Raw genomic sequence first — 26,570 nt, forward strand, 5'->3', positions numbered from 1 at the left:
GTTCTATAACGTTTACTGAGTAGTTTTAGTCCTGCATTCCTGCTTTCCTTGCATTATTGGGCATGTAAATATTGTTGTAAAGCTTGCAATTTACTCTTGTACTGAAGAAAACCTCTGATGAAGAGCCAAATCATATTCATTCAGTCCTAAGGTTAGAGTCAAAAGGATGCCAAGAAAAAAAGGCAAAGGAACTCAATGTATTCAACAAATAATGCAGTCTGGAATCTTACACAAAGGTAAATGAAGGACAGGATAGCAGCTTTGTGATAAGACACAATGCAATATTATGAGGGCCAAGGTCAGTAAGAGAATTCTAAATAAAAAGAAGGCCACAGACAGCTTTATAACGGTGTTATGTGAGTTGGCAGAACACTATGGCACCTCAACACCTTATGATTAGGGATGTAGCGAACGTCGGAAAAAAAGTTCGCGAACATGTTCGCGAACGTCCGGACAAAAATGCGAACGGTTCGCGAACGTTGCGAACCCCATAGACTTCAATGGGAAGGCGAATTTTAAAAGCTAGAAAAGACATTTCTGGCCAGAAAAATGATTTTAAAGTTGTTTAAAGGGTGCAACGACCTGGACAGTGGCATGCCAGAGGGGGATCAAGGGCAAATATGTTTCTAAAAAATCCATTGTTGACACAGCGCTGCATTTTGTGCTGTAAAGGGCAGAAATCACACTACGTCACTCAGGTGGTGTTTCTGGAGACGGTATTATTATTGATATTTAGACAGAATGTGAACAAGCTCACACAGCTAGGTGGCAGTGGTTTGAAGAACAGATGCAGATGAGAGATCAGCAGCAGGACAGACAGCTGCCCACAGCAGCTACATACAGAGCACTGCAGTAGAAGGTAGATTACTAGCCAGCAAAGCTACCTAACCTGAAATGTCCCTCAAATCCCTGCAGAGTTCTGTCCCTACAATACAGAGCAGTATCAAGTAGATTACTAGCCAGCAAACTTACTATCAACTGTCCCTCAAATCACTAACAGCTCTCTCCCTACACTAGCTCTTGCAAACACACACAGGCAGAATGAAAAAACGCTGCAGGGCTTCAGTTTATATATGGAAGGGGAGTGGTCCAGGGGGTGTGGGGGTGGTCCAGGAGGGAGAGCTTCCTGATTGGCTGCCATGTATCTGCTGGTCTGGGGTGAGAGGTCAAAAAAAAGCGCCAGGTAAGGCGAACCCGAAATGGCGAACGTCGCGCGACGTTCGCGAACATTCGGCGAGCGCGAACAGCCGATGTTCGCGCGAACAAGTTCGCCGGCGAACAGTCCGCGACATCCCTACTTATGATAAAATGACTGGTGACAGAAATTTAGACAATGCTGTTTGCTATCGCACAAACCTTCATATAGATAGAGATGTCTGGTGCGCTAAGGTAGAGGCTCGGCCACCTCAACCATGCAACGTTTTGGGGACACGCAATTAATGCTTGACAAAGGGGCGTGTCCCGAAACGTTGCATTTACTGCATTAAACGTGCAAGGTGTTCCTTGCTTGCAGCAGTCTGTGTGCCTCTGGATTTCTTTGCCTGATATTGGTGACAGAAATGTACCAGGCCTAAAGATGCAAACATCTCAGCTTGTTACTATATTGATCCTAAAGCAACACATGAAAAAGAAACTTAGCTTCAATACATTGTACTCTCCATAAAAAATAATAGAGTATGAAAAGGACTAACATACATTTAAACATACAGCATGCTCCTTGTTCTGAATTGCAAAGATTTGTAATTATGATTACTTTTTTGTACACTGCTAAACAGTTGAAAACTATTGCTTGCTTTTTAATTTTACTAAGGGCTTAAACAATGTTGTGGTCATGTTGAAAATTACATAGTACTTAGACTAAGATTTAGAGGTCATTTAAGGTCATTTACTGAATTGCATTTCAATGGATGGGCATCACGTTGCTTCGGTCATAAAAAGGTGCGCATTTACTAAATTAGAACAAAATGCAAAAAAACCCCAAATTTTTTAACCACAATGCAACATGTATTATATCATCAGCTTGACAAAATCCAGTTCATGAACATGTAGTATGTCTGCTCACTGGCCCATGGGATGGGAAATGTAGTAAATGCCTTGTTATAACTCTGTCTACATCATAGTAAAATTTAATTTAAAGGTGAACTACCCCTTAAGTTAGCTAGCATTTACTCTACAACTGTTTAAAAGTAAACACCTGATTAGCTCCTATGGGTATACCTGTTGCAAACTTTGGAGTTTTATCTACAGTATATATATATATATATATATATATATATATATATATATATATATATATATATATATATATATATATATAGACAATTATATATATTATATATATATATATATATTATATATATACATATAATATTCAATAAATGTACTTGTTATATCCGTGAGTGCTCCTAATATCTTCTTCTTTCCAAGACAAATTCATCTTCGTCCCTTTAATAGGGCAAAGAGAAAAAGTAAAGTTGTGTCTAAGTACAGGTATGGGATCCCTTATGCAGAAACCCAATATCCAGAAAGCTCCAAATTGCAGAAAGGCCATCTCCCATGTCCACTTTAATCAAATACTTAAAAACTGATTTCCTTTTTCTCTGTGATAATAAAAAAGTACCTTTTACTTGATCATATCGGTCCTAACTAATCTGCATGAATTCATATTGGTGACAAAACAGTTATTTTGTGTTTATTTAGGAAGTTATTTACTAAAACTTGAATTAATTTCAGTTTTTTTTAATGAAAACAAAGTCGAACAAACTCCATTCCACAAATTGAACTCATTTATCAATAATATTTCTCAAAAAAAATCAGATTGTCGCTTCAAAAACTCGACCTTATCAAATTTTCACTGTGGACAATAAAGTTTTTCTGATTATTGGAAGAAAACCCAGACTTTAGTGGGTTATCCACCACAGATCACGATCAAGAAACAACTTCAGGGACATTGACTTCTACATGACCTCGACAGGTTTGAGATGGTGTATTTTCGGATTTTTAGCAGCTTTGGAGTACAATAAATCTCTAAATATTTGAGGGGGTTTTTTTTCCACATAAAAATTGAGTTTTCCCCTTCGACCAGATAAATTTGGAGTTTAATAAATGGCCCCCTTAATGTTAAATACTTTTAAGCAGACACAAGGTATAGTGATCCAAAGTGCAAAAAGATCCCTTGTCCGGAAAACTACAGGTGTCAAGCACTGTGGATAAAAAAAAATCTATACCTGTACTACTGAATTAATCATGTCCATCAAAGTTGAGGTTTTAAGCAGGATAAGTTGGAAAAATTGGCAACATTTTCAATTCTCAAATACTGATGCTTCATAAAGATGCCCAACATTGCTAATAGTTCATATATATACTAACCAGTCACAAATCTGCATAAAATTCAAAAGAAAATCTTTTAATGCTATATGCACATATTTTTAAAATATACTTGACAGTTGTTACCTTTTTATGTGGCAAACATTAAGCTAAAAAGCAAATAACATTTGAGGTGTTAGGTGCCTTAAGGGTATCATAGCAGAATTTTATCAAGGGAACAGTAACAGAAAAATAATGTATAAAAGGAATGACAATATAATGTACTGTTGCTCTGCATAGGTAAGTAAAATGGGTGTGTTTACTTCAGAAAGTCTACTATAGTTTATATAAACTTTGAGACTTGATTTTTGGAGTTACTGTTCCTTTAAATGTCCTCTAATTGACTGCAACACATGACCACAGAGGCCATGCTTCAGAGCTTCTCAGGGCCATTTACTGGCAGGAAAAACACAAATGAGCTAATATACTAAAATAAGCAGAGAAAATGGACCAGTTGGTTCCTTTCAGTGGTCATTATCTATGCTTCCATAGTTGTTGATGAGCTATGAAACACCAAACAGCACACATCCACCTAGTTATTGAATGGTTTAGGGTTCCCTGAATCATTATTTAAGACTTAGAAGCCTTGACTGACCTTCTCATAGCCTTTGCTACTCTGCAATTGATTTTATAATGGTATACTTTCAAGTGCCTAATAGCTCTATTCATTATTGTTTAATATATCAGAGTCAAGTGCTTAAATGCAAAGCCTCTGGAATATCCCTGGCTGAACTGTTGAAAAGCACATTCTATTAACTCTCATCCCCTAACACACTTCATTTTCTACATGGACTCTCAAGTGGAACAGCAATTTTATTTTAAACACGGATTTAACAGCCTAGGCTTAAATGGGATTTCCTATCTTAACATACTGAACATTCTAGGTATGTTGAAGTTATAGAAAAATGACTATGGCTATAGCTGAAGTGAGGCAAATAACTAGGATATCCTTTCTTATGTTCTCCTACGTATGTGTATTGTGTTCAATAGATACATCAGGAAAGGCTGCTCCATCTGTATGCAATGGGACTCATTAAAGAGTGTCAAGTTGAAACACGAAAATATTCTTGTCAACAAGGTAAGCAAGGTTAAAACCGATATTGATATTTTTGGCCCAGATTTATGAACTTATAATACATACCTAACAGATGCAGAATTAAGTCTTCAGACTCCAGTTTTCTATATTTAGATATAAACACATTGTCAGCCAATCAATATTTTTCTTCTTTACTAGTGCTCAGCCATAACCCACCGTTCTCCATTTTGCAGGCCGCTGAACCTGAAATGCTAAGGTCAATTTCATTCTAAAACTGTGCTATTCACCACCAGCAATTTCTTATTCATTATGGGATATATCAGAAAGGAGATCATTCACTTTCAATCGTTTGTTGTGTGGTGACAGTGAAATTTGATGTCTGGAACGGTCTAAATCCTAAGACGGACGAATGGCTAGTGTCAGAGGGTTGATATTTGTCACCCCTGCCCTCTATGACGCCATAACGCTATAGGGCCCAAGGCAGGATGGACTAAAAAGGGCTAAATGGTCTACTGTGGACAATGGTCACTAATATAACTTATACTAGGCCATACAAATAAATGATCCCCACTCTGTTACTTGAATTCCAGAGTGTCAGCATAGTGTCAGCATGTCTCTTATGCCCTTTTGCAGAAGTGTTGCTCAATAGCTGTCTGTACCACAATGGCTATGTTTAGCCAACAGATGTTTACGAGGCTGTGGACAGTTGGAACCAGAAATCTCTTATGTTGCAAAACTGCACATCTTACAGGAATGTACAAATATATGCCAGTAAGTCTCCTCACCGGACCATGTATGGTATTTCCGTGAACCCCTTGTCATAATTACTGTAAATGCCTTCTGAAAGCTATATAACGCCTGGACCAAGAGGTGGGTCTTTGGTAAGTCCTTGGCTGACATTCTGTGTGTTACTCCAACAGCTTACCCAGACAAAACTGTTATGTTGTATTATGTAAGAATAAATTGCCTGACTATTACTAAAGGTTTTCCTTTACTGAGTTTTGTCTTACACGAGGTCAAAAATGGTATTACTAAAAATACCAACATTTGGTGACCCGCCGACTGTGATATCGGACGCTGGACGCCCAAGTTTTTCAGTCGGATCTTCAGGCAAGTTGAGAAGAGAGCTCCTGCTTCAACAGGTGACAGGAGACTACCCGTGGAGATTTTTCTTTTGCTCCAGGAAGGATTTCCCGTAAAAGCTTTACTTTTATGGATGAGTAATACCCACGTGGAAGGCTCTGATAAGGTGAGCATAAATGTACTTTTCTAGTCTATTTTTACTGCTTATTATTGTGTTAAGTGTTGTACTAACCAGTTCTGATATTCTGCCGTTCATGATAGGAATACGCCTTTTTCTTACTGTTTTTGTAATTTGTACGTACCTAGTTCCTCATCATGAGCAGTTACACTAAGTAGAAAAAATTCTGTCATAGCAATTGCACATGCATGTTGATGTATGAATGACAAAGGATCCCTGACTGTTGTGATTGAATGATTGTGGTTGAAACTGGAACCCACACCCTCCGGAATCAACCGAGTGCGTGAATAATTTTAGCTTAATTGTAAACTGTGTGATAGTGTCCATAAGGGAATCCGTGACTCTATTTCAGAGTCTGCTTGCGGTTTAGGTGTTTTCTCTGCGGTTTCTGTTTATAGGGTGACCAAACAGACCAGAGAACGGAAAACTAGGTTTTCTGAAGGGAATTCTTTAGCGTATGGTGTGTGAATAACTTTAGTGTAACTGTCATATGTGTAATGGTGTGTGAGAGAATGTGTGGCTCTATCTCAGAGTCTGCTTGCTGTTTAGGAATTTTTCTGCGGTTCCTGTTTATCAGGCCAGAAATACGGAAAACAAGGTTTTCTGAAGGAAATTCTGTAGCGTGTGAAGTTTGAATCACTTTCCTGTCCGTTTGAATTGTCAGATGAAAAACGAGAGCCCTACAAACATTTAGGTGTTGTCTGCAACTTCAAACCTGTTTTCTCCCTTTCCACTCAATTGTAAGTCTGTTCTAAATTACAGAGAAAAGTATAATATCATCTTTTCCTGCAGGTGACTCCAGTTTATATGTATGTTTGTTTTCCCTGTTTGTTTTATAAACCAATGTTAATAGCTCGCTGCTAAGCTTTTTTTGCATCCTACAGGTCTGTTAGAGCATATTTTGAATGTAATACTTGTGTGTATGTTAGAAAGAAAAGGACTTGACTTGACTTGACTTGACGGTTATATGACTTTGATGTGTCTGTAATGAATATGTTTACCTTACTGTTTTTGGTTCTCTTTACTGTTTAAATGTTTTAGTAGGTACCTCTGGTAATGTAATATTTGTTCTATGGGTCTATCACTAAAATATTGTCATTTTGTCTTAGACTATCATGTCACTATTCGTATCTTATCCTAACATTGTCTTCTTTGTTATTATTCTCGTAGTAACATTAGTTCTCTTGTGTATTTCTGTTTGTGAATGGGTTACTCGTGAATACGGTTAATTCACTCCACTTGTCTTTCTTGTGTTAACAGAAATATTAGTGTTGTCTCTTTAAATGTTCTCTGTTATAGTTTTTTGTCTCAAACTAACCTTACTTCTCTTTTTTGTCTTTATGGGTCAGATTGATAACTGTTTTCTAAGTGTATTATGTTTGATTTGTGATCTGAAGAGAAAAAAAAAAAACATGTTCCATCAGTTTGGAATATCTAACAATCCTCCTAGATATGCTAGTTGAGTGCCCAAAACATTTTAAGTTTCAAAGCCTTTGTTAAGTGTCACAGTGGAGGGGACAAGACTGCGTTTTCCTGTCCAGAAGGCGATAGTATTCTTCCCTCATAACTTGAAATTCTACTGTGACAGATAAAGGATAATTGTAAGAGAAAATATTTTATTATACAAATTGCATGCTATTAGATCTAGCAGGCTTTTGCCAACCAATAGAAAGTGATATTTTTCACATATACTTCAGCTGAGCCATTACACCTATTCTCTGCTCCTTGCTCAGCAAACTTAGATCCAGTCCTTTATATGGATACTAAGGAGCAATTAAATGCCATTTGAATGTGCCTATTGGCAATTTTAGAGTGACACTGGGTTACACAATCTCAGAACTTTTGGTTCCACAGACGGTGCAGCCCCCAGTAATAAAGATTCTTATTGAGCTAATGGTTCAGAATGTTTTAAGCTTATTAACAGTAGTACTTCCCCTGAATATTCTGAAGAAAAAGGTCCTGACAACCAAATAAATCACCGTCAGTTGTTTCACACTGAAGTACTTAATGGTGCATTAGACTTACAGCACCCTTTAGAGGAAATCTAGTTCATAGTCCAATTAATAGCAAGAAGGATTCTGTTTGCTGGTACTGTCATAAAAACTACATTTCCCAGAATCCTCCGTTGCACAATATTTCAGATGCTCAACTTCTCTCACTGTTTTGTAACTTCCTCTTTTGTCAGCTCGCTGGCTCAGGAACTTTTAACCACAGCACATATTTTTAACTTTACCATTTCATACTCATCTGTAATTTTTTTTCTGTATCTCCTGCATCTGGATCTTTTTCACCAACATGAAGGTAAACTTGATGCAGTTTGGATCCATACCCGATTCACTCATTGGTACAGGTTAAATTATTTTCATTATTCTCTAGACAGATGTGAATCCATTATTTCATATTATTGTACTGCATTTGCAGTACAACAAGAGGGGAGTATTATATTGTGGGTTATGTTGTTGTTACTATTTTTTCTAATTAAATAAGTTTCAGTTCATAAAAATGCAGCTTATGTGCTTGTGCCGCTGCTAAAAAAAAAATTCTCCCGTAATCTTTGCACTTGTGTATCTTGCATCACAAGTCTGCAAGTGTAAGAAAATGCAGAAGTGACTTAAATTTATTGTTCATTTTATCTGATAACCAGTAATTTCACTACCAAATTTGTAGAAATAAATGATGCTACTAAAATGGGTCTATGTCATTTTCATTTAGGCTAAAAATATAAAAATATATATATAGATACAAGAGAGAACTTGTTAAATGTTTTTCCTGGTTATGATTAATCAATATTATTTTGTTATAAGAAGGAAACAGTACAGGTTGTATTTGATAGTTTACACAATTAAATTTTCGATTCTGTTACAAATTTGCAAATTACACTGATATTAAGTGGAGTTGTGTCTTTGTACCATCCCACTTCCAACAACACAATTACTGGCAGCATTTGGTTGGATTTATTCCCAGCTGTCCTGTCAATTTTCTGCAACAATCCTATCAGGTGTTGTGGACTCTCTCCATTTGAATTAACCACAAGAAAACAAATGTCCTTCACTCATATCATAAATGTACAACCACTTCTCATTACTGACAGTTCATTCAGTTTCATTAGAGTTCTTTAGCTAGTACATTAGATAAGTCAGTATTACCAGAACACCAGATACTGTCACATTGTCTCTTTGTTTCCAGGTTGGTGATCTGAGCAAAATTCCATCAGTAGCTGTTGAGATTATTCCAATCCATTCCAAATAGAACAGCTATCATTGATCACACCACTCATTGAAAGAAACTCTACATACATACAAAGAGCCATTTCCAAGTTTGCCATTCATATCTGTGATGCCTTTACATCTTTTGCATATCCTAATATCGAATCCATGGACTGAGTATGAACTCTTAAAAAAAAGAACTGTACAGAGACTGCTGCATTGACTGAATACAAGTGACTGTTGAATATTTCTTCATATGTCTATCCACAGCCATGATGTCTCTCTGATTGGACTTTCCCCTATAATGAACTGATGGACTGATATTGAAATGGGTTAATTTTAAGGTTTAGATTCATACAGTATTGAATGTGATATAGTTAAATTGTGTGCAATTTATAAGAACAATGGGAATGTGATAATGTAACATTTTCTCTATATGTTTAGTTTTAGATTAGTTATGAAAACAACAAAGGTAAAATTGTATCTGGTTCAAAAGTTTTTAGAAGGGAAGTTTCCTGCAATTACTTATTATTGTATTATTGCCCCAGGTCCTCAGCTCTATATGTAGCCGGTTGTGTGTAAACAGCACTGACGAAGAAAAAAATGATAAACCCCATAATAATAGAACTCTGTCATGTGCTAATATTAGTATTGAGTAGAATCTAGATTCCAAGAATAGTCCCGCCCATAATGTTAAATCTAAAAAAAAAATATAAATCTTATCACCGTCATAAACTAAGCTCTATAGTTAATATAGATATGGGTATATAGAATTTGTGTGAAAGTAGGGAGGGGTGTATGTATGGATGCTGGGTTTTCATTTGGAGGGGTTAAACTTGATGGACTTTGTCTTTTTTAAACCCAATTTAACTATGTAACTATAAACATCGAGGTTGTTCAAATAAATAGAGTAGCTGACCAAAATAGTATGATTTTAGATTAGTATGTGTTTTGATAGGAAAAAGAAGGTTGTACTCATATTGTTTCTGAAATGTTTGTTGAATGTCATATAGTCAAAGTTTTAGAGCTGCAACAATAAGTGTAATCTTTTTATAAGAACAGTTCAGTTATTCCAAATGATTAGGTAAAATTTTATAGCTGGTTAAACAACTCCATTGAAAGTTTCATTGAGTCTATCCATGTCATCCTGGCCTTAATACTTGGTCTATATTTCTCTGTTAGAATTTGTGATATAAGCACCTACCCCCAACTTCTGCTTTCATTTGATTTACATCTATAAGGTAAAGCTTTTCTCAGCCATATGTGGGGGGGTTTGAAAGAAAGAGAGAATAATTTTTTACTTTTCAATAGTAATGAAATCAGTATTATATTAGTCTCTTATAACATGTTACATATATATTGTATATTCTTTGTCATTTTATAGGGTTTTCTGTTCCCAACTGCACTTAACCAAGTTATTTCATGAAACAGGATGTATCTGTAGCTCCCTAGCTTCCTGTTTTTTCTTTTCACTGATTTCAGCTTTCAGCTGCACTTCTGTACTGGTGCTGCCACGACAGTTGAACTGTAACTCACAACAGCGTACACCACTGTCCCATTTATAATAGACCTCCCTTGTTCCTGGGGGTCCTCTCAGCACTCTTACTGTGCCTGTAATTACTAATGTGAAACATATTCAATGTTTCAAGAGAGGAATGACAGTGAAATTTGATGTCTGGAACGGTCTAAATCCTAAGACGGACGAATGGCTAGTGTCAGAGGGTTGATATTTGTCACCCCCGCCCTCTATGACGCCATAACGCTATAGGGCCCAAGGCAGGATGGACTAAAAAGGGCTAAATGGTCTACTGTGGACAATGGTCACTAATATAACTTATACTAGGCCATACAAATAAATGATCCCCACTCTGTTACTTGAATTCCAGAGTGTCAGCATAGTGTCAGCATGTCTCTTATGCCCTTTTGCAGAAGTGTTGCTCAATAGCTGTCTGTACCACAATGGCTATGTTTAGCCAACAGATGTTTACGAGGCTGTGGACAGTTGGAACCAGAAATCTCTTATGTTGCAAAACTGCACATCTTACAGGAATGTACAAATATATGCCAGTAAGTCTCCTCACCGGACCATGTATGGTATTTCCGTGAACCCCTTGTCATAATTACTGTAAATGCCTTCTGAAAGCTATATAACGCCTGGACCAAGAGGTGGGTCTTTGGTAAGTCCTTGGCTGACATTCTGTGTGTTACTCCAACAGCTTACCCAGACAAAACTGTTATGTTGTATTATGTAAGAATAAATTGCCTGACTATTACTAAAGGTTTTCCTTTACTGAGTTTTGTCTTACACGAGGTCAAAAATGGTATTACTAAAAATACCAACAGTGGCAGTGGTGAATATCCATATTACAGTAGGTAGAATGAGCTTGTGTGATTATATGAATGTATGGAAACACACAGCCCAGCGCTCAAAAGACCTAAATAAATTAACTTTTCCCTATGGCATAATATTAATATGCATAGTTATCAGTATTAGAAGCTTTGTTTTTAGTTGTCGTAGTGTTAATGTCAGTTGCCAAACCAGGCCATGTAAGGGAAATATGCTACACTGTCAATTGTATTTGAATAATGAGAAAAAGAAAGACCGTTTTAAAGATCAGGGATCCACTCCAAATTTGTCTTGAAACATTCAATTTGTCATTTGAAAGATTTGATATTTTAGCAAAATTGCTACTGAAACTTTGAAACAACAATTTCACTGATATTTTGTAGGTGGAATTACTTTTACAGGCAGAACATGTCTAATATTTTGGGTAGGATCATCAGACATTTAAAAATGTATTTATTTTAAATACATACATTCTTTATGTTTAACAATAGCCACTACCACACATTGAAAAGGGAATAAAATGTATTTCATGGACAAACAAAAGTGCAAGTGTAAAGTGCTAGAACCAGTCTTGGCCTGGCGATCTGTGGGTTCTGGCAAACAGTGTCGGACTGGGCCGGCGGGAAACCGGGAAAAAACCCGGTGGGCCCAGGCCTTCATGGGCCCCCGCCGGCCCAGCCCCCCTCCCCCAATGTTCTGGCCCCCCTCCGCCGATGTCTGGGCCCCCAAATAAAAATTAATCTGTTTGCCGGTATCGCATGCGCGTCGGTGTTTGTGCATGCGCTCCGGCGTTTGCACGCACACCAGCGTGCGCATGCGCGCTGGCGTGCGGGCAGACGTTCGCGCATGCGCGCTGGCGAGCGGCCAGACGCTTGCGCATGCGCGCGGGGGGGCGGAGTATAGTTACCCGGTGGGCCCCCCCATGTCCAGTCCGAACCTGCCGGCAAATACCAGAGGGGCTGCTGTAAGATGCCATAGACACTATTTATTGGGCTGGTGGGGGACTGTTTGGGGCTGCTGTGTACTTGAAATGCCAGGGCCTAATTTGAGTCCCAGTCCAGACCTGGTTATAACTAATGCAAAATTGAGTACACAGTTTTTCACACAGGTACTTCTATCCATACATGTGTTCAGCAACTTGTGCCAAGGACCATTACAGTCATTCAGTCTGCTCTGATATACTGCACAAAGGGACACCTTCTCCCCGTCTCCCACAGTATAAGGTCTGGTATTAACATATCCTATACTGTACAGTACTTTGGTAGAAATGGTGTATCAGCAGAGAGGGAACAGAAACTATAATGCCAGATCATCTAATCTAGATTGAAGCAACCAGGGGTAACTGGACTTGTATTAAGCAGACAGAGAAAAGAGAACCTCACAGACAGCTGCTAATAGTGACCCCAACTTAGGACAGCGCTCTCCTTAAATGACATGGTGATCAGCCAATCACTGATTGCCACATCATAATCCTGCTCCCTGACCCATTATCTCACCCACTGACCATCACCGCTCAACCCCTATCCCCCCTCCCCCAAACTCACAAACGCTGTCCCCAGGCTGGACAGCCACCAGGCTGTTTAAATGGCAAACTGTAAAAAGTTTAAAAACCAAAAAGGTCAGATTTAAAACTTAAAAAAAAAACTTTAAAACTTAAAAAAAACAACAACTGCAATCTGTCACCGAATAGCACTGTGTACATAATAAAACAAGTTAATATTAATATAAACTACTAACTTTAAAGATTCCTCTACATTTATGCAAAAAGGAAAATAAAACATTGAACTAACATTTCTGTGCTAAAAAGGAAATATCCTTAGGATAAAACCTGTCATTGGTCCAGTAAACTGGAAACCTAAATCCTATGTACAGTAAAGTCATATGAATAACACAACAAGGTGTAATGCTGGGTTTATCAACCTCCGTAGAAATACCCCTTAAATATCAGAACATCAAACATCCTTCCTTGACTTAGTAAACATATGATTTGTCAACCTGCCAAGTATGTACAAGCAATTTATAATACAAGTTTCTGATACCTTTTGGCTCAATTGCAGTTTTAATACGCCTTTTCACTAGCTCATTAGATCTACCGGTCACCATGATTATAGTGAAGAATCAATGGTGGCTGTGGGGATTGGAGATAATAAAATGACAAAATGTAGGCCTCAGGGGTGATACTTTACCAAGGATCAATAAGGACTTCAGAAGACAGACAGTAAATGTCTTCTGTGGATTCACAATCTGGTAAATACGGAACCTAGAAGGCACGAGCAATGGAGATAAATAGTCTCTGGTGGAGACAAATAATGTATGGTGTTAATTAGCATTTTGCTTTTGAGCAATGGACAACAAATACCAATGGGAACCTTTTCAAACACCCTTAGCAATACATCAGTTACAGATGGAGCATGTGGGCATTGCAGACTCCCTTTCTGTGCTTTCCGCAAAATCTATTGCTTGTTACAACCTGCTGTAAATGATGGAACACAGCATGATTTCACACAGATGTATCAGAACAGAAAGCTGGTGACTTGACATGTGCTTCACTTCGTTAGGGCAGAGATCAATTTACTCTTGGTACAAACTAAAATAAAAACAAATGCTATGTGCCTGTGTATTTAATGACAGATATGTAAGAAGGTGAAATAGAAATGTATTTTAGTGTAAAGATTTAGGCAAGATTTAGGCAAGTGGCTCCCTAAAGTTGGCCTGTATGTGAAGTCTCTTGAAGGAGCTTATAAAATGGAGTGTACAAGTAGGTACTTCCTCTTTTGGCCTGAGAAGATCTTCTGGCAGTACACACGACTGGGCCAGTCCGAAAGAAAATGGGGTTACACTTGGCTAGGAGTATGGTGAGTAGGAGCTTGTGTGAAGATTAGTCAGATAGCTGTAGATAGTAAGGGCAGCCTGTGGCCCGATGAGGAGGTAATGATTGGGGTAAGTACCCTGAGCAATTGTGCACCAGGTAGGGACTGAGCTTTTAGGGAGTAGGTTAGTGAGAACTTAGGGGCTGTAGTGAGACAGCTACTTGGAGCTTGAACAGTGTATGTGGACACGACAGAGAAGGGGAAGCCTAGAGAGAGATTAAGGAGAAGGGTCCCTGGAACGGTGACTGTCACTCTGTTACAGTTCATCCACAGAACAGGGGTACAAGAGGCTTCTGAGAGGAATGCTGTGAGAGTATGTGTGTGCTGGTGATTTGTAACTGAAGATATACTGTACCAAAATCAGATCAGTTGTTCTATAATATACACATATATTTGTACTTTGCCATCCCCAGCTGCTGAATAAAATTAAGTGTGAGATGTCCATTTTACACAGAAAAGGCATTCCCTTACCTTTCTCCTATGTGTGGTGCTACCAGCCACAGGTAGCTTTACATACAGTATATCGATGGTCAGAGCCTTATTAACTATGCCTATGGCCCTCCACACCATGACATTGGCACACTCCAGTACTTCTGCATTACTCCTCTGGTTGAGCGCCATCTTTTATTTATATACTCATGTCTGCCACACTCCCGCTGGTTCAGGTTGGGAAAGAACATGTTATGTTCAGATGTGGGTCAGCCAATACATCATTAATGTCAACCCAAAGACACCTTTTTACATAATTAAAGAAAATTTAATTCTCAACAACTTTCCACTACCAACCAACTAAATGATTTCAGTTTGTTTTAAAGATAAACAGTATGTCTGGTTGTTCATGTTTCCTGCATTTCTGATTAGCACTGCCCAAACAATGTCACAGAAGTCACAACTGGAGGAGAACTGGCATTGGTTGCATGGTTACAAAAGCCAAAAAGAAACGATATAAACAAATACTACTTTAAACTGCATCCACATTTACACATAACTTTAAACCCATTAAAGGTTCTCATGAATGTACAGGGGAAAGTTGCTTAGAATTATATTTCTTTTATTATGCAAAAAAACCAAAAAAAGCATTTTTTTTGAGTAGAGATTCCTCTTGTGGTGGTATGGTAAAGCCATCATTAAATGTCTATAATTGTGCTACTATCCCTGAATCATATCATTCTGCAAAAAATTCACATCCGTAGTTACTTCCTAGAGGCAACACATTGCTACACTGATTTGCTGCCTGCAAGCAGTAAATTTAAGTACGAGAGCTTTTCCCATATTCCTTGAGCATTGAAATGCAGTTCCTTCAGGGTCCACAAAGACTTCAGTTGCTATGAATGTTAATATATGAAAATAATTTCAAAGGAAACAGTGACAGATTGCACCATGTAGATTAATAAGAGGAAAGATTTAATTAAGAGAGAGGGAAAGTATATTAGGGAGCATGTACTTTAAGAGAACCATTATAACAAAGTAAAGTAACACTATGCCCAAAAGATGAGTATAGCGAGCTTACATTTAATTAAAAGATGATTAAACTGACATGTGTTTTTAAATATTCAAGCCTATTACCCAAGACAACAACATCTGCTTCTATTAATGAGCAGGTCTAAGATGTCACAGTACTCAAGAAAACAATTTATGGAATTAAGGAGGAGTCTGAAATAGGCATGATACCGGTGCCAAGCTTACCTAATTTACAAACTGTGGAACTACATGAAAGCTGCTAAAAAAATTAGTTTAAGAGAAAGATAGGTTATTGGCTTATACAAATATGGTATTTAAACACTGAGTTTTCGAGGGTAGTTTTCAGTCAAAACTAAAATTTTCGATTTAAAAAAAAAAAATCGCTTAAGCTGGCCATAGATGCAAAGATCAGATCGTTCGAATCCTCGAACGATCGGACTTCCCATCTCCCGACCTGCCACTAACCATTCCGATCAAATAAAGTACAAAAGAACAGATGAGCCAATATTCTGCCCATGACAGCAAACGTACGAAAGTTATGTCCGACAAAGCTGGTGACAGTCTCCCACTGAAAATCGTACGATTGGCAATACATGCAGAGATATTAACCGCAGCCGACAGAAATCTTTTAACCTGGCCGATCGACCAAACGACTGATCTCCGTGGGACGAAAAATGTCGGGACTCTCCACACATGGTCTGAAAATCGCACAAACCGAGGATTCGTACGATCGGATCTTTGCGTCTTTGGCCAGCTTTAGATGTAGTGTGCCCACATGAATAAAAGTTGCCCATCTGTCCAAGGAACACTGGAGTACTGGGGGTTGCAACACACACGGTTTTTATTTAAACTTGTGTACAGGTATCCACATTCAGCGAGGTCACATTCTTTCCAAAGGGAAGCATTAATATCCACAGTTGGTACACATCATCCAAACCAAGTGGCTGAATTAGTTGTCGAAAGTACCAAGTAAGACCAATTCGAGAGTGGGTGTAAGAGTGCATTAGACGCTCCCGATATTGTAGTATAAACATCCTCTCAATGTGTTCGGATACAGTGGCATGCCCACAACATGCATAAAGTTGTCCAGGGCTTTGGCAGCATTCTAAGGATTAATGGGCATAATATGAGATTTTCACCATAACTTGGTACATTTGAACGACATATATTTACTTGTACTGCATAAAAATAAACCTTGTGTGCTTATTAACCAGAGGATGGAAGCCTTTGTTCCTCCAGTGCAGCTCCCATAAGTATACATAATGGAGGGATTGTTAGTAAACTTGAAACCTGTACATTCAGCCAAGGCTTTAACAGGGACTCATTCATGGACGGTTATATATTCATGGACAGTTATAAATACTGTATTTAGAGAAGTAACCTGGAAGTGCTTTAAATGACATAAACACAAACAGGGGTACAGTTATTATAAACTTAGTGAAGATAAATACAGGTATTTATGTGCTACATAAGTTAACACATGGTTGAGATGAGGTCCCTGTCCCAAAGAACTTACAATCTTTTACAGTATCTGATCTGAAAATTACTGTGTTGACTTTGTAAAAAATGGTCTAAAATACAAGGGTCAGTTGGGATCTTGATGTTTCAAGTGGTATGTTGTACTGCTGTGTTAAGGAAGCATTATGTGGTTAAAGAAGAGTGAAGAGACCAAGAATATACTTCTCATTGCGTGACAAAATAGCAACATCATTTAACATATACAGTGTCAGTGAGATGAAAGAAGCAGCATACTGGAGGTGCAAAATGTAATGTCAGGGTATTTGTAATGTAGACAGGTATGAAGAGCAATCAGATTCAAGTAGAAAGCTGCAGGAGACATACAATCAAGCCTAGGGTCAAGTTTAAAATGGTATCGAGGAAATGTACCAGTGTCAGATAGAAAGAATCATCCTAATGCCCATTTTTGGATTGTTCTGTTGTAATCCTACATACTGCCAAACTCAAACAAGTTGCCCACAAGAGATTATTTGTTGTTATATACACAATAAATCCCAGAGAGAGTCATGCATTCATGCTTTGACAGGCCTCGGTAAAATGTAAGGGAGCAGAGAACATGCTGTGTTCCTGATACATACAGAGCAAGACAATTGTATTATATAAACACTTTAGAAAAGGTGACCTATACCCTTGCATATGTGGACTAGACAATGAGGATAGCATCTGAAATTTATAGAATAGTTGGTAAAGCAGATTTCTTAATCTGAGAGATCAACAATTCTGATCTTATTGGACTTATAATGTTTATTAATAAACAGTGGCAAATACAAGATAATACAAGATATAGCAGATAAAAAACAAAACAATTCTGAATGTAAATTATGCCATGAGGTCACGGTCCTGATTTCCTAAAAAGAGAAGAAGTGATGTCTTGAACTCAGCTGTTGTGTAATACACCCATTCAAACATCTTATATAATGAATAACATTCAGTCAACTAAGTCTTACTTTCCTAAGACAGCACCTAATTAACTTTGCAACTCATACCAAGTGGTTCATATGACATACTACCATACCCCCATATACATTCTAGACATTTCTTTTCCTGAAGAAAAGCTTTTCATTAAGACCACTGTTTCAAATTTCATTGGTGATACTTCACCTTGAACAGTGCCTTTTATTTGGAGGCCAAGCCTGCAGAAGTATACTTATAAGAATATATTAATATCCAGATTTTACAAATCACACACATGCACAGTACCTATGTATGGAGAGGTTCGCTGCACATACGCAAGATAACATACATTATCCTGATTCGCAGGCAAAAAAGAAAAGGGGCAATAGAGAGCTGGGGTGGCAGCGGGACCTGTGAGGAAGTGGACGGGTAAAGCAAGGACTAATTGGATGGGTAAAGCAGGGAGGAGGTGCTGGCTGGATAAAGCAGGGAGGAGTTGGATGGGTAAAGCAGGGAGGGGGTGGACGAGTAAAGCAGGGAGGAGTTGGACGGGTAAAGCAGGGAGGAGGCGGACGGGTAAAGCAGGAAGGTGGTGGACAGGTAAAGCAGGGAGGAGGTGGACGGGTAAAGCAGGGAGGAGGTGAACAGGTAAAGCAGGGATGAGGTGGACAGGTAAAGCAAGGAGGAGGTGCTGGATGGGTAAGGCAGAGAGTAGCTGCACAGGTAAGGCAGAGAGGAAGTGGATGGATAAGCTAGGGAGGAGCTGAACAGGTAAGGCCAGTAGGAGCTGAACAGGTAAGGTCGGTAGGAGCTGCATGGGTAAGGCAGGGATAAGCTGGACAGGTAAAGGAGGAGTTGGAGGCGTAATGCAGGAAGCAGCAGGACAAGTTAAGGTGGCCATACACCGAGAGATCCGCTCGTTGGTGATGCCGCCAAACGAGTGGATCTCTCCCCGATATGCCCACCTTGAGGTATCCTATCCGTAAACAGGTGGTCAGATCTCGGGACCGGAAACCCATCAGAGGGCCCCATATATAGGCCAATAAGCTGCTGACCGGCAGCTTTTACGGCTCGTGTATGGCCACCTTAAGGCAGAGAGGAAGTGGATGGGTAAGGAAAGGAGGAGCTGGATGGGCAAGGCAGGGAGGAGGTGGATTGGTAAGACAAGGAAGAGCTCGACAGCTGAGGCAACGAAGAGGTGGATGGGTGAGTTGAAAGATGACAGTCAGCCTAAATGCAACAGAAACATTCCTCATCGAACTTATGTCTGCCCTGAACTGCAATGTAACATTTTGGTCTCAATGCTGGGGACTATATCGTGTCTGTCTTAAAATGCTTTGGGGGGAGGGGGGAGTTTACATTGTACATAGATGGCTGCACAGTCACAGTTTTATTTAGATTTGATGGTTAAAAAAAGAAATGTACTGGTTATTTTATTTTATCAATGGGCAGAGGCACCAATCAATGGGGAGAGTGAGCCAGAACATATGATCCTTGATGGTAAGTGATATTCAAATGTACAGTGTATTTAAGTACCACTATATTTAAGTAGCACTATACTATATAAATAATATACATACTTACATACATACATGCTTTAAATTATGAACTAAATAAGTTCAACCAATTATTGAAAAAAAAGGTGTGAATAAATGGCATAATCCATTAAAACACCAGTATGCTGCCAAATCCAAATCTATAGGCTGAATCCGAAAGTATGCAACTTGCAAATATTTCATACATATATTATAGTTTTGAGAAATAGTCATAATTTAACAGATAATCCCTAAGGCAAATGAATTGAATGGTGGTTTAGAGAAATGTGAACAATGATAAATTAATACGTATAACACAATTCATTAAGCTACAACCAGGCCTGGACTGGGAGTCAAAATAGGCCCTGTCATTCCAAGTACACAGAGGCCCAAACAGCCTCCTACCAGTCCAAACAGACCCCTACAAGCCCACAATATGGTAACTTTCGATGGAGCCGTACAGCAGCCCCTCTGGCATTTGCCAGAACCCACAGATTGCCAGTCCGGGCCTGGCTACAACCAATTTCTCTACTTGGCCAGGATTAGACCTAAGAACTCGGTCTCTCTGAGCTTTCCCAATAACGGGTCAGATTCACTTCCATGAGAAAACGTTATTTTATGGGTTATCACGCGAACACTTTGCTCCTAATTTGGTTCCAGTTTGTTTCAATTGACTTCAATAGACTTCTCCTGTAATAAACAGTGAGATAAGTATTTTCAATGAATTTCATCTGGCTTTATGGGAAAATCTGGAATTGAATTAAGTGTATAGTATAAGCTTTTCTCGACAAATTAAATGTGGCCCAATATTGGGCCCACTGGCAATAATGGCAGTTACCCAACCTTCCTTTTCCTTCTGTTAATGACTGAATTAGATTAGGGACATTTAAACCTGTTTAATTATTATTCATTTTCTTTACACAGTATTTAATTATGTTGAACTGTAAAGTGTGGATATGCAAAGTGGGTATGTGTTGTTTCCAGTGTATTGTTTTAAGATTATTTTGACATCCTTAAACATATTCAGTTTTCATATTGCATAGTGGACATGTTTGCGCTGGTTTACTGGGACGGCACCTACTACACTCTCAATTGTGAAAAGTCTGTTCTAATAATAGAGCTTGAGAGTGCAATACGTGTCTTGTGCATACTGCAACGTGCAATGTGTCACCCATACCCAGGCACAAGTATGTGTTACATTCTAATGCAGGACTACTGCAACAGAAAACATCATCAACTGTGCACAATATTGGTTACACACAATTTTGTAAATGTAAATAAACAAAAAAGGCAATTGGTGCATTTTTCAGAGGAAAGGGGATAACTTCAGATAAAGATCGGTCTTTGGAAAAAAACCTATAGCATTTACATTATGTCGAGAAGGCGTACAGTTGTCATGTCTGTATTGTATAATATTTAAGATGAGGAACACTGATTAAATTGTAGCTAAATTCTTTTACATACATTGATAAAATTTATCCTTAGTAAAGTCAAAGGAAAGGTTTTCAAGGTTGACAAGTACAGCAATATAGGTCATCTGTCAGGATGGATTGAATACTAGGGTCTGAAGGACTTTGAACCTATCAAAGCACGCTCCATGATTTTCCTTTCATAAAGAGCAGTTCTTCGACTAACTGTTCCCATCTCAGGAGTATAAAAATAACTGCCCATCAATATAATTCCCAATCAATAAGAAGTGCAAGTAAAGCTTCTTAGGTGTCTTATTGTGTGGCTCAGTGCACTTCTATGTGCCTTTCAAACATGAAAGGGTAGTCGAACACCGGTGGCTTAGTCAGAGCAGTGTTATCCTTTTACTTTTTTCCCCCCAAAGAGAATAGACCAAATCAATACTTAGGTTTAACAATCACAAGTAAAAGTTATAAAGATCTACATTTCACTCAGGGGTTTCAAGCCCATTCTTCATATCACGTGAAGGAAGGAAACCAGCAGGGCTGTGACTCTCAAATATGACATTACAGCAGGAAAAGCTTTCAGTGTTTCAGGCTTATTGATTGCAATAAAGGCACTCTGCCCTGGAATATGGTAACTTGTAGTCAAAGTTGAAGATGCACTAAATAGTAAGGGATCTAGGGGAAGGCTTTGTTCCTTTGTTTTGTTGAACTAAGAAGCTGTTCAGCTAATGGATTCCATACGGCCTGCTTGGCCACTCTCAAGCTTTCAATGTATCACTTAAACCAAGAAAATGCATAAAAATATTCCTCTTGCATCACAAACATAGAGAGCATGGCAACTGAGGCTAGATATCATAAATGTTCAGTTTGTCAGTTCTATGTCTAACCTGACTCCATGTTTTTGTGAGCTCCAGGCAACTTTCTCCTACAACTACAAAAAGGTGACCTTGGATTCATCCAAATATATACACATTCATTATGAGAACAGTCATTTACAAACATCTGTCAACCAGATGTTTCAATATGTTTTCAAACAGCACAAAAATGCTACACAGTGTTATTCACTCTCAAGCTACTCATTGTCTTGTGACAAACTACAACAGTTCCCATAAGACATTTAAGATCACAGTTCAGCTGGTGGGTTGAGTGAAAGGATAGGAGTCTTTGGAGGATCCTCCCTCTGGCAGTTTACTGTCTACAGTAAACTGAAAGTTGGTTATAGAATAACAATTAGAAGTGACTTTGTACAGCCTCAGGTTACGGCACATGGGACAATATCAAGGATTTTGCATGCCATGTAATTTATAGCCAAAACACATACCCTGAATTGACTTCTTCTAAACTACCTAAAATAGTTTGTATAGGTATGGGACCTGTTATCTAGAATGCTAGGAACCTGGGGTTTTTTGGATAACGGATCTTTCCATAATTTGGATCTTCATGCTTCACATCTACTAGAAAATCATGTAAACATTAAATAAACCCAATAGGCTTGTTTTGTTTCCAATAAGGATTAATTATATATTGGTTGGGATCAAGTACAAGGGACTGTTTTATTATTACAGAGAAAAATAATTAGGGATGCACAAGATCCGGTATTTAGGATTCGGGTTCTGGCTTTTTTGGTGCCTGACCAAACAAATCTGAATCCAAAAAAAAAATCATATGGCTTTTCACCACACAAACAAGAAATTCAAAAAAAAATGTAACCACGTGCTACGTATGTGGTTCTCTTTCCCCATCATTTCCATCATTTACATATGCAAATTAGGATTTGCATTTGGTTCAGCTGAATCGTTTACAAAGAATTCAGGATTCGGCTGAATCCTAAACTAGTGAATTTGGTGCATCCCTAGATAAAATGAAGTCTATGGGAGACGGCCTTTCTGTAATTCCATGCTTTCTGGATAACAGGTTTCCAGATAACAGATCCCATACCTGCCGTCACTAATGAGGTGAATGTGGCCTGAAAATAGGGCAGTTCCCTTTTGTGCAAGAACTTTTAGGTGGTTATCAAAGAAATCAGCAAAGTCAGTATTTCTGGCACTGTGTGCTTTGGCTACTAACAACTATGCAACATACCTAGAATTGCTTGTGAGTCTAGTTAGTCAGCAGAAATATACGATATCTGTTGTACTGCAGGCTAAAGTGGGCATAGCATGGAAAGTTTCTCACAATAAAAAAAATAATCCTGAATCTTACCTGAATTTCTTTTTGACACGAGCTTCACGTCAGCACTTACTATTGAGCAGATCAAAAGAGCCAGAAATACTGGAGGCTTCATTTTTCACTGGATTTCCCAGAGTCTAAAATACATATAAATTGAAAACAAAGTAAAAATAAAATATTTTTGAGACCTTCGGCAGAGCCCTCCAATACTTTGTCATGTTAACCACTCTATATATCACTATGACTTATCCCAGCAGGCAGCCAATTTCAATGGCAAAATAACAAAATAAAAGAACATTCTTATAAAGCGCCCATTTTTTTTACAATATCAAGCTCGAGTTTTATAAGGAAATCATCATGTACCACAGTGAAACTCAACTCATTTTTGCAGAGAAGTGGAAGTTGCTGAAGTAATCTCTTTTTTTTTTTTACTTTTTGTTCACACAATGCAATATTCAGATGTTGTAAAATATTCTAATGCACTATATCTTCCAGCTTTTGCAAAGTGCCATGGAATTGCATGGAGTACTTTACATTTCCCCTTTTCAAACAGACAACTATTCAGGTAAAAAATCAGGCTCAAAAAATGTCTGGTACTGGGAGGTGAATTAGTCCCTTACATTTGTACTTTACATTCCCTTATTAGATACAACACTAGAGAAAATCTTTTGCATTATAAATATGATGTTAGCCCCCTAATGGATTTATAACCCAAGAGGCTCAGGTTAAAGACTATAATAAACAGTACATTGTACAGACGAAGCATATTTTTGCTTAGTGACAGCACAAAGGAAAATACATAAAGGGGTTGTTCACCTTCCAATACTTTTTTTCATTTCAGTTGGTTTCAGACAGTTCTCTGGAATTAAATACTTTTTTTTTTCAATTACTTTCTATATTCTATTTGTGATAGTTAGTTTAAGGTTTAATTATTTGTCTACTTATGGGGGGGTGTCACCGACTATTCTAAATTGATAAATTGATACATCTTTGGCCCTGCTAAAACAGGGATGTCCAAACTACGGCCCACGGGCCAAATGCGGCCCACAATCCATTTTTAATTGGCCCGCAGCAGGTAATAACGAGCTGTTCCTGGATGAGGAGGGACTGCCCCAGAAGCTGGATCTCTGGAATTCCTGCTGAGTCTTCCCGAGCACCGCCAGGATGAGCTGCTCCGTACTAAGCTCATGGAGGCGGTGACTGTGAATAGTGAGCAGCTCGGGACACTGGGGATGGGTCGGGCAGTGGGTTGGGGGGAGGCAGTGGGGTCAGGAGGGACAGGGGAGCGAGGGACCAGGCCTGAGAGAGATCTGCACTGTCATTGGGCCTGATGCTGCTGGTGAGCTCCCATTTCTAAGCACTTGGGCCCCTCTGTCTTTAGCCAGGACCAAGGCTCCTCCTCCTTCTCCTTTTGTCACTGAGCTCCCAGCATCACCTGCACCCTGGATGATTATTAAACGAGCCATTGGGTTATCCAGGCAGGGGGTGCTGGGAGTTGTAGTGTCTGATCTCAACTGCTGCAGAAACTCTTCTCTGATGGGAATGATGTACAATCTCTGTGCAGCGCTGGGGAATATGTCAGAGCTATAGAAACAAAGGATAATAATACAGTAGAAATGTCATGAGACTCCAAATAGATAGGGCCTAAATCGCTAGTTAGCTACCTCTGAAGGGATATCAGTGTCAAGCTGAATGTCAATCTGAATGCTCGGGCCCCGCACATTTCACCTCTCAAAATCTGGCCCTCGTTGCAAAAATAAGGACACCCCCGTGCTAAGCAGAATCCCTGTGTTTCATTAAAGGCAGCGTTACAATTGATATAATAGTTGCTAATATTTCAAGGATGCGGCTCCAAAAATGTATCAACTAATGTAGCAAATTGTCACAGTTCACAATATGCAACAGGATTACTGAGCTGCCAGACAAACACCAGAGACAGACTATTAAAGGTTCAATTTAAATTTGGAAAAACTTGGAATGGAATGGAAAGTAAATTAAAAGAAAATCTATTTCTGGTGAACACAATTGAAAACAATTACTCTGAAAATAAAGTTTTGGAAGGTGAACAACCCCTTTAAAGCAGGAGGTGTAAACCCAAACCCAATGTTTTAAGTAATGAAAGAAAATATTATTCTAAACAACCTTCCAATGCACATTACTTAAATATTTTCAATATTTTTGAAGTTTAAAGTTGTAAATATAACCTTCTGAAAGAGTGAAACCCCAGCAATGCAGAAACTTTCGATGCTAAATACTTTCACCGAAAAATTTAAAGCCACAGAAAACACATAATAAATGCATATTTAAACTTGGTGAGAATTACATTTGGTTTCATTAGCCAAATTGTACTTTTGGGTTTACGGCTCCTGTAAATGTGGTTTCCTGCAAGATATAAAATAAACAAAATTTGTAAAAATATTCTTCCAGTGGATTTGATCGATATCCAAATATTGACATCTATTTGGTTCCCTGTTTTTGTAGTGAAGATTAATCAATTCAGTAGCTTGCTAAAGATCAATCATTGCATAAATAAGTACCAATGAATAATGATCAATCATAACTAATTATTCAATAATTAGCAATGGTAAATCTGCCCAGTGTTGCATTTATAGCTGACACTACTCTAGGTATGCCTGTCCTTTCCCTGTGCTACCCAGTTATTCCATACATAATAATATAAGTGTATTCACAATTTGGATTAGAGAGGGCTCTATACCCCTAACCCCTCTGCTCCACTGCTGGATTCCAAAGCACATATCCAGTGGCATGTGAAGGCTTTAAAAAAATTGGAAGAACATTCTTTCATTCATTATATAAAGGCATCCAAAGCTGCTGAGCTAGGCACAAGTCCTCAGGTGTCTATATAGAGATTATGGTCCTATGAAAAAAAATCAGCTCTCCCTCCCATATGTAATAAATAAGTTTGCCCAGGAGCAGTAACCCATAGCAAACATTTAGGGGCCGATTCACTAAGCTCGAGTGAAGGATTCGAATGAAAAAAATTCGAATTTCGAAGTATTTTTTGGGTACTTCGACCATCGAATTGGTTAAATTCGTTCGAATTCGAACGAAATCGAACGAATCGAACGAAAAATCGTTCGACTATTCGACCATTCGATAGTCGAAGTACTTCCCCTTTAAAAAAAACTTCGACCCCTACTTCGGCAGATAAAAGCTACCGAAGTCAATGTTAGCCTATGGGGAAGGTCCCCATAGGCTTGCTAACCTTTTTTTGATCGAAGGATTTTCCTTCGATCGTTGGATTAAAATCGTTCGAATCGTTCGATTCGAAGGATTTAATCGTTCGATCGAACGAAAAATCCTTCGATCGATCGATCGCAGGATTAGCGCTAAATCCTTCGACTTTGATATTCGAAGTCGAAGGATTTCAATTCGAGGGTCGAATTTCGAAGTATTTTTAACTTCGAAATTCGACCCTTAGTGAATCTGCCCCTAAGATGTTTGCCTTTCAAAAGGTGGCCAATAAATGCTGAT

At 38.5% G+C, this 26,570-nt stretch overlaps 1 protein-coding gene across 1 annotated transcript in view; it reads right to left on the minus strand.

Moving 5' to 3' along the window:
• LOC108698434 (X-linked interleukin-1 receptor accessory protein-like 2) overlaps nucleotides 1–26,570 on the minus strand; it is a 445,435-nt gene that overhangs the window by 389,479 nt on the left and 29,386 nt on the right. Inside the window, exon 2 of the mRNA XM_018229918.2 lies at nucleotides 23,109–23,212. Within this exon, the coding sequence (XP_018085407.2) occupies nucleotides 23,109–23,190 (82 nt within the window). The 5' untranslated portion in view covers nucleotides 23,191–23,212. The remainder of the gene's footprint in view (nucleotides 1–23,108; nucleotides 23,213–26,570) is intronic.

This window comes from Xenopus laevis, chromosome 8L, assembly GCF_017654675.1.
Source record: "Xenopus laevis strain J_2021 chromosome 8L, Xenopus_laevis_v10.1, whole genome shotgun sequence".
Taxonomy (NCBI): Eukaryota; Metazoa; Chordata; class Amphibia; order Anura; family Pipidae; genus Xenopus; species Xenopus laevis.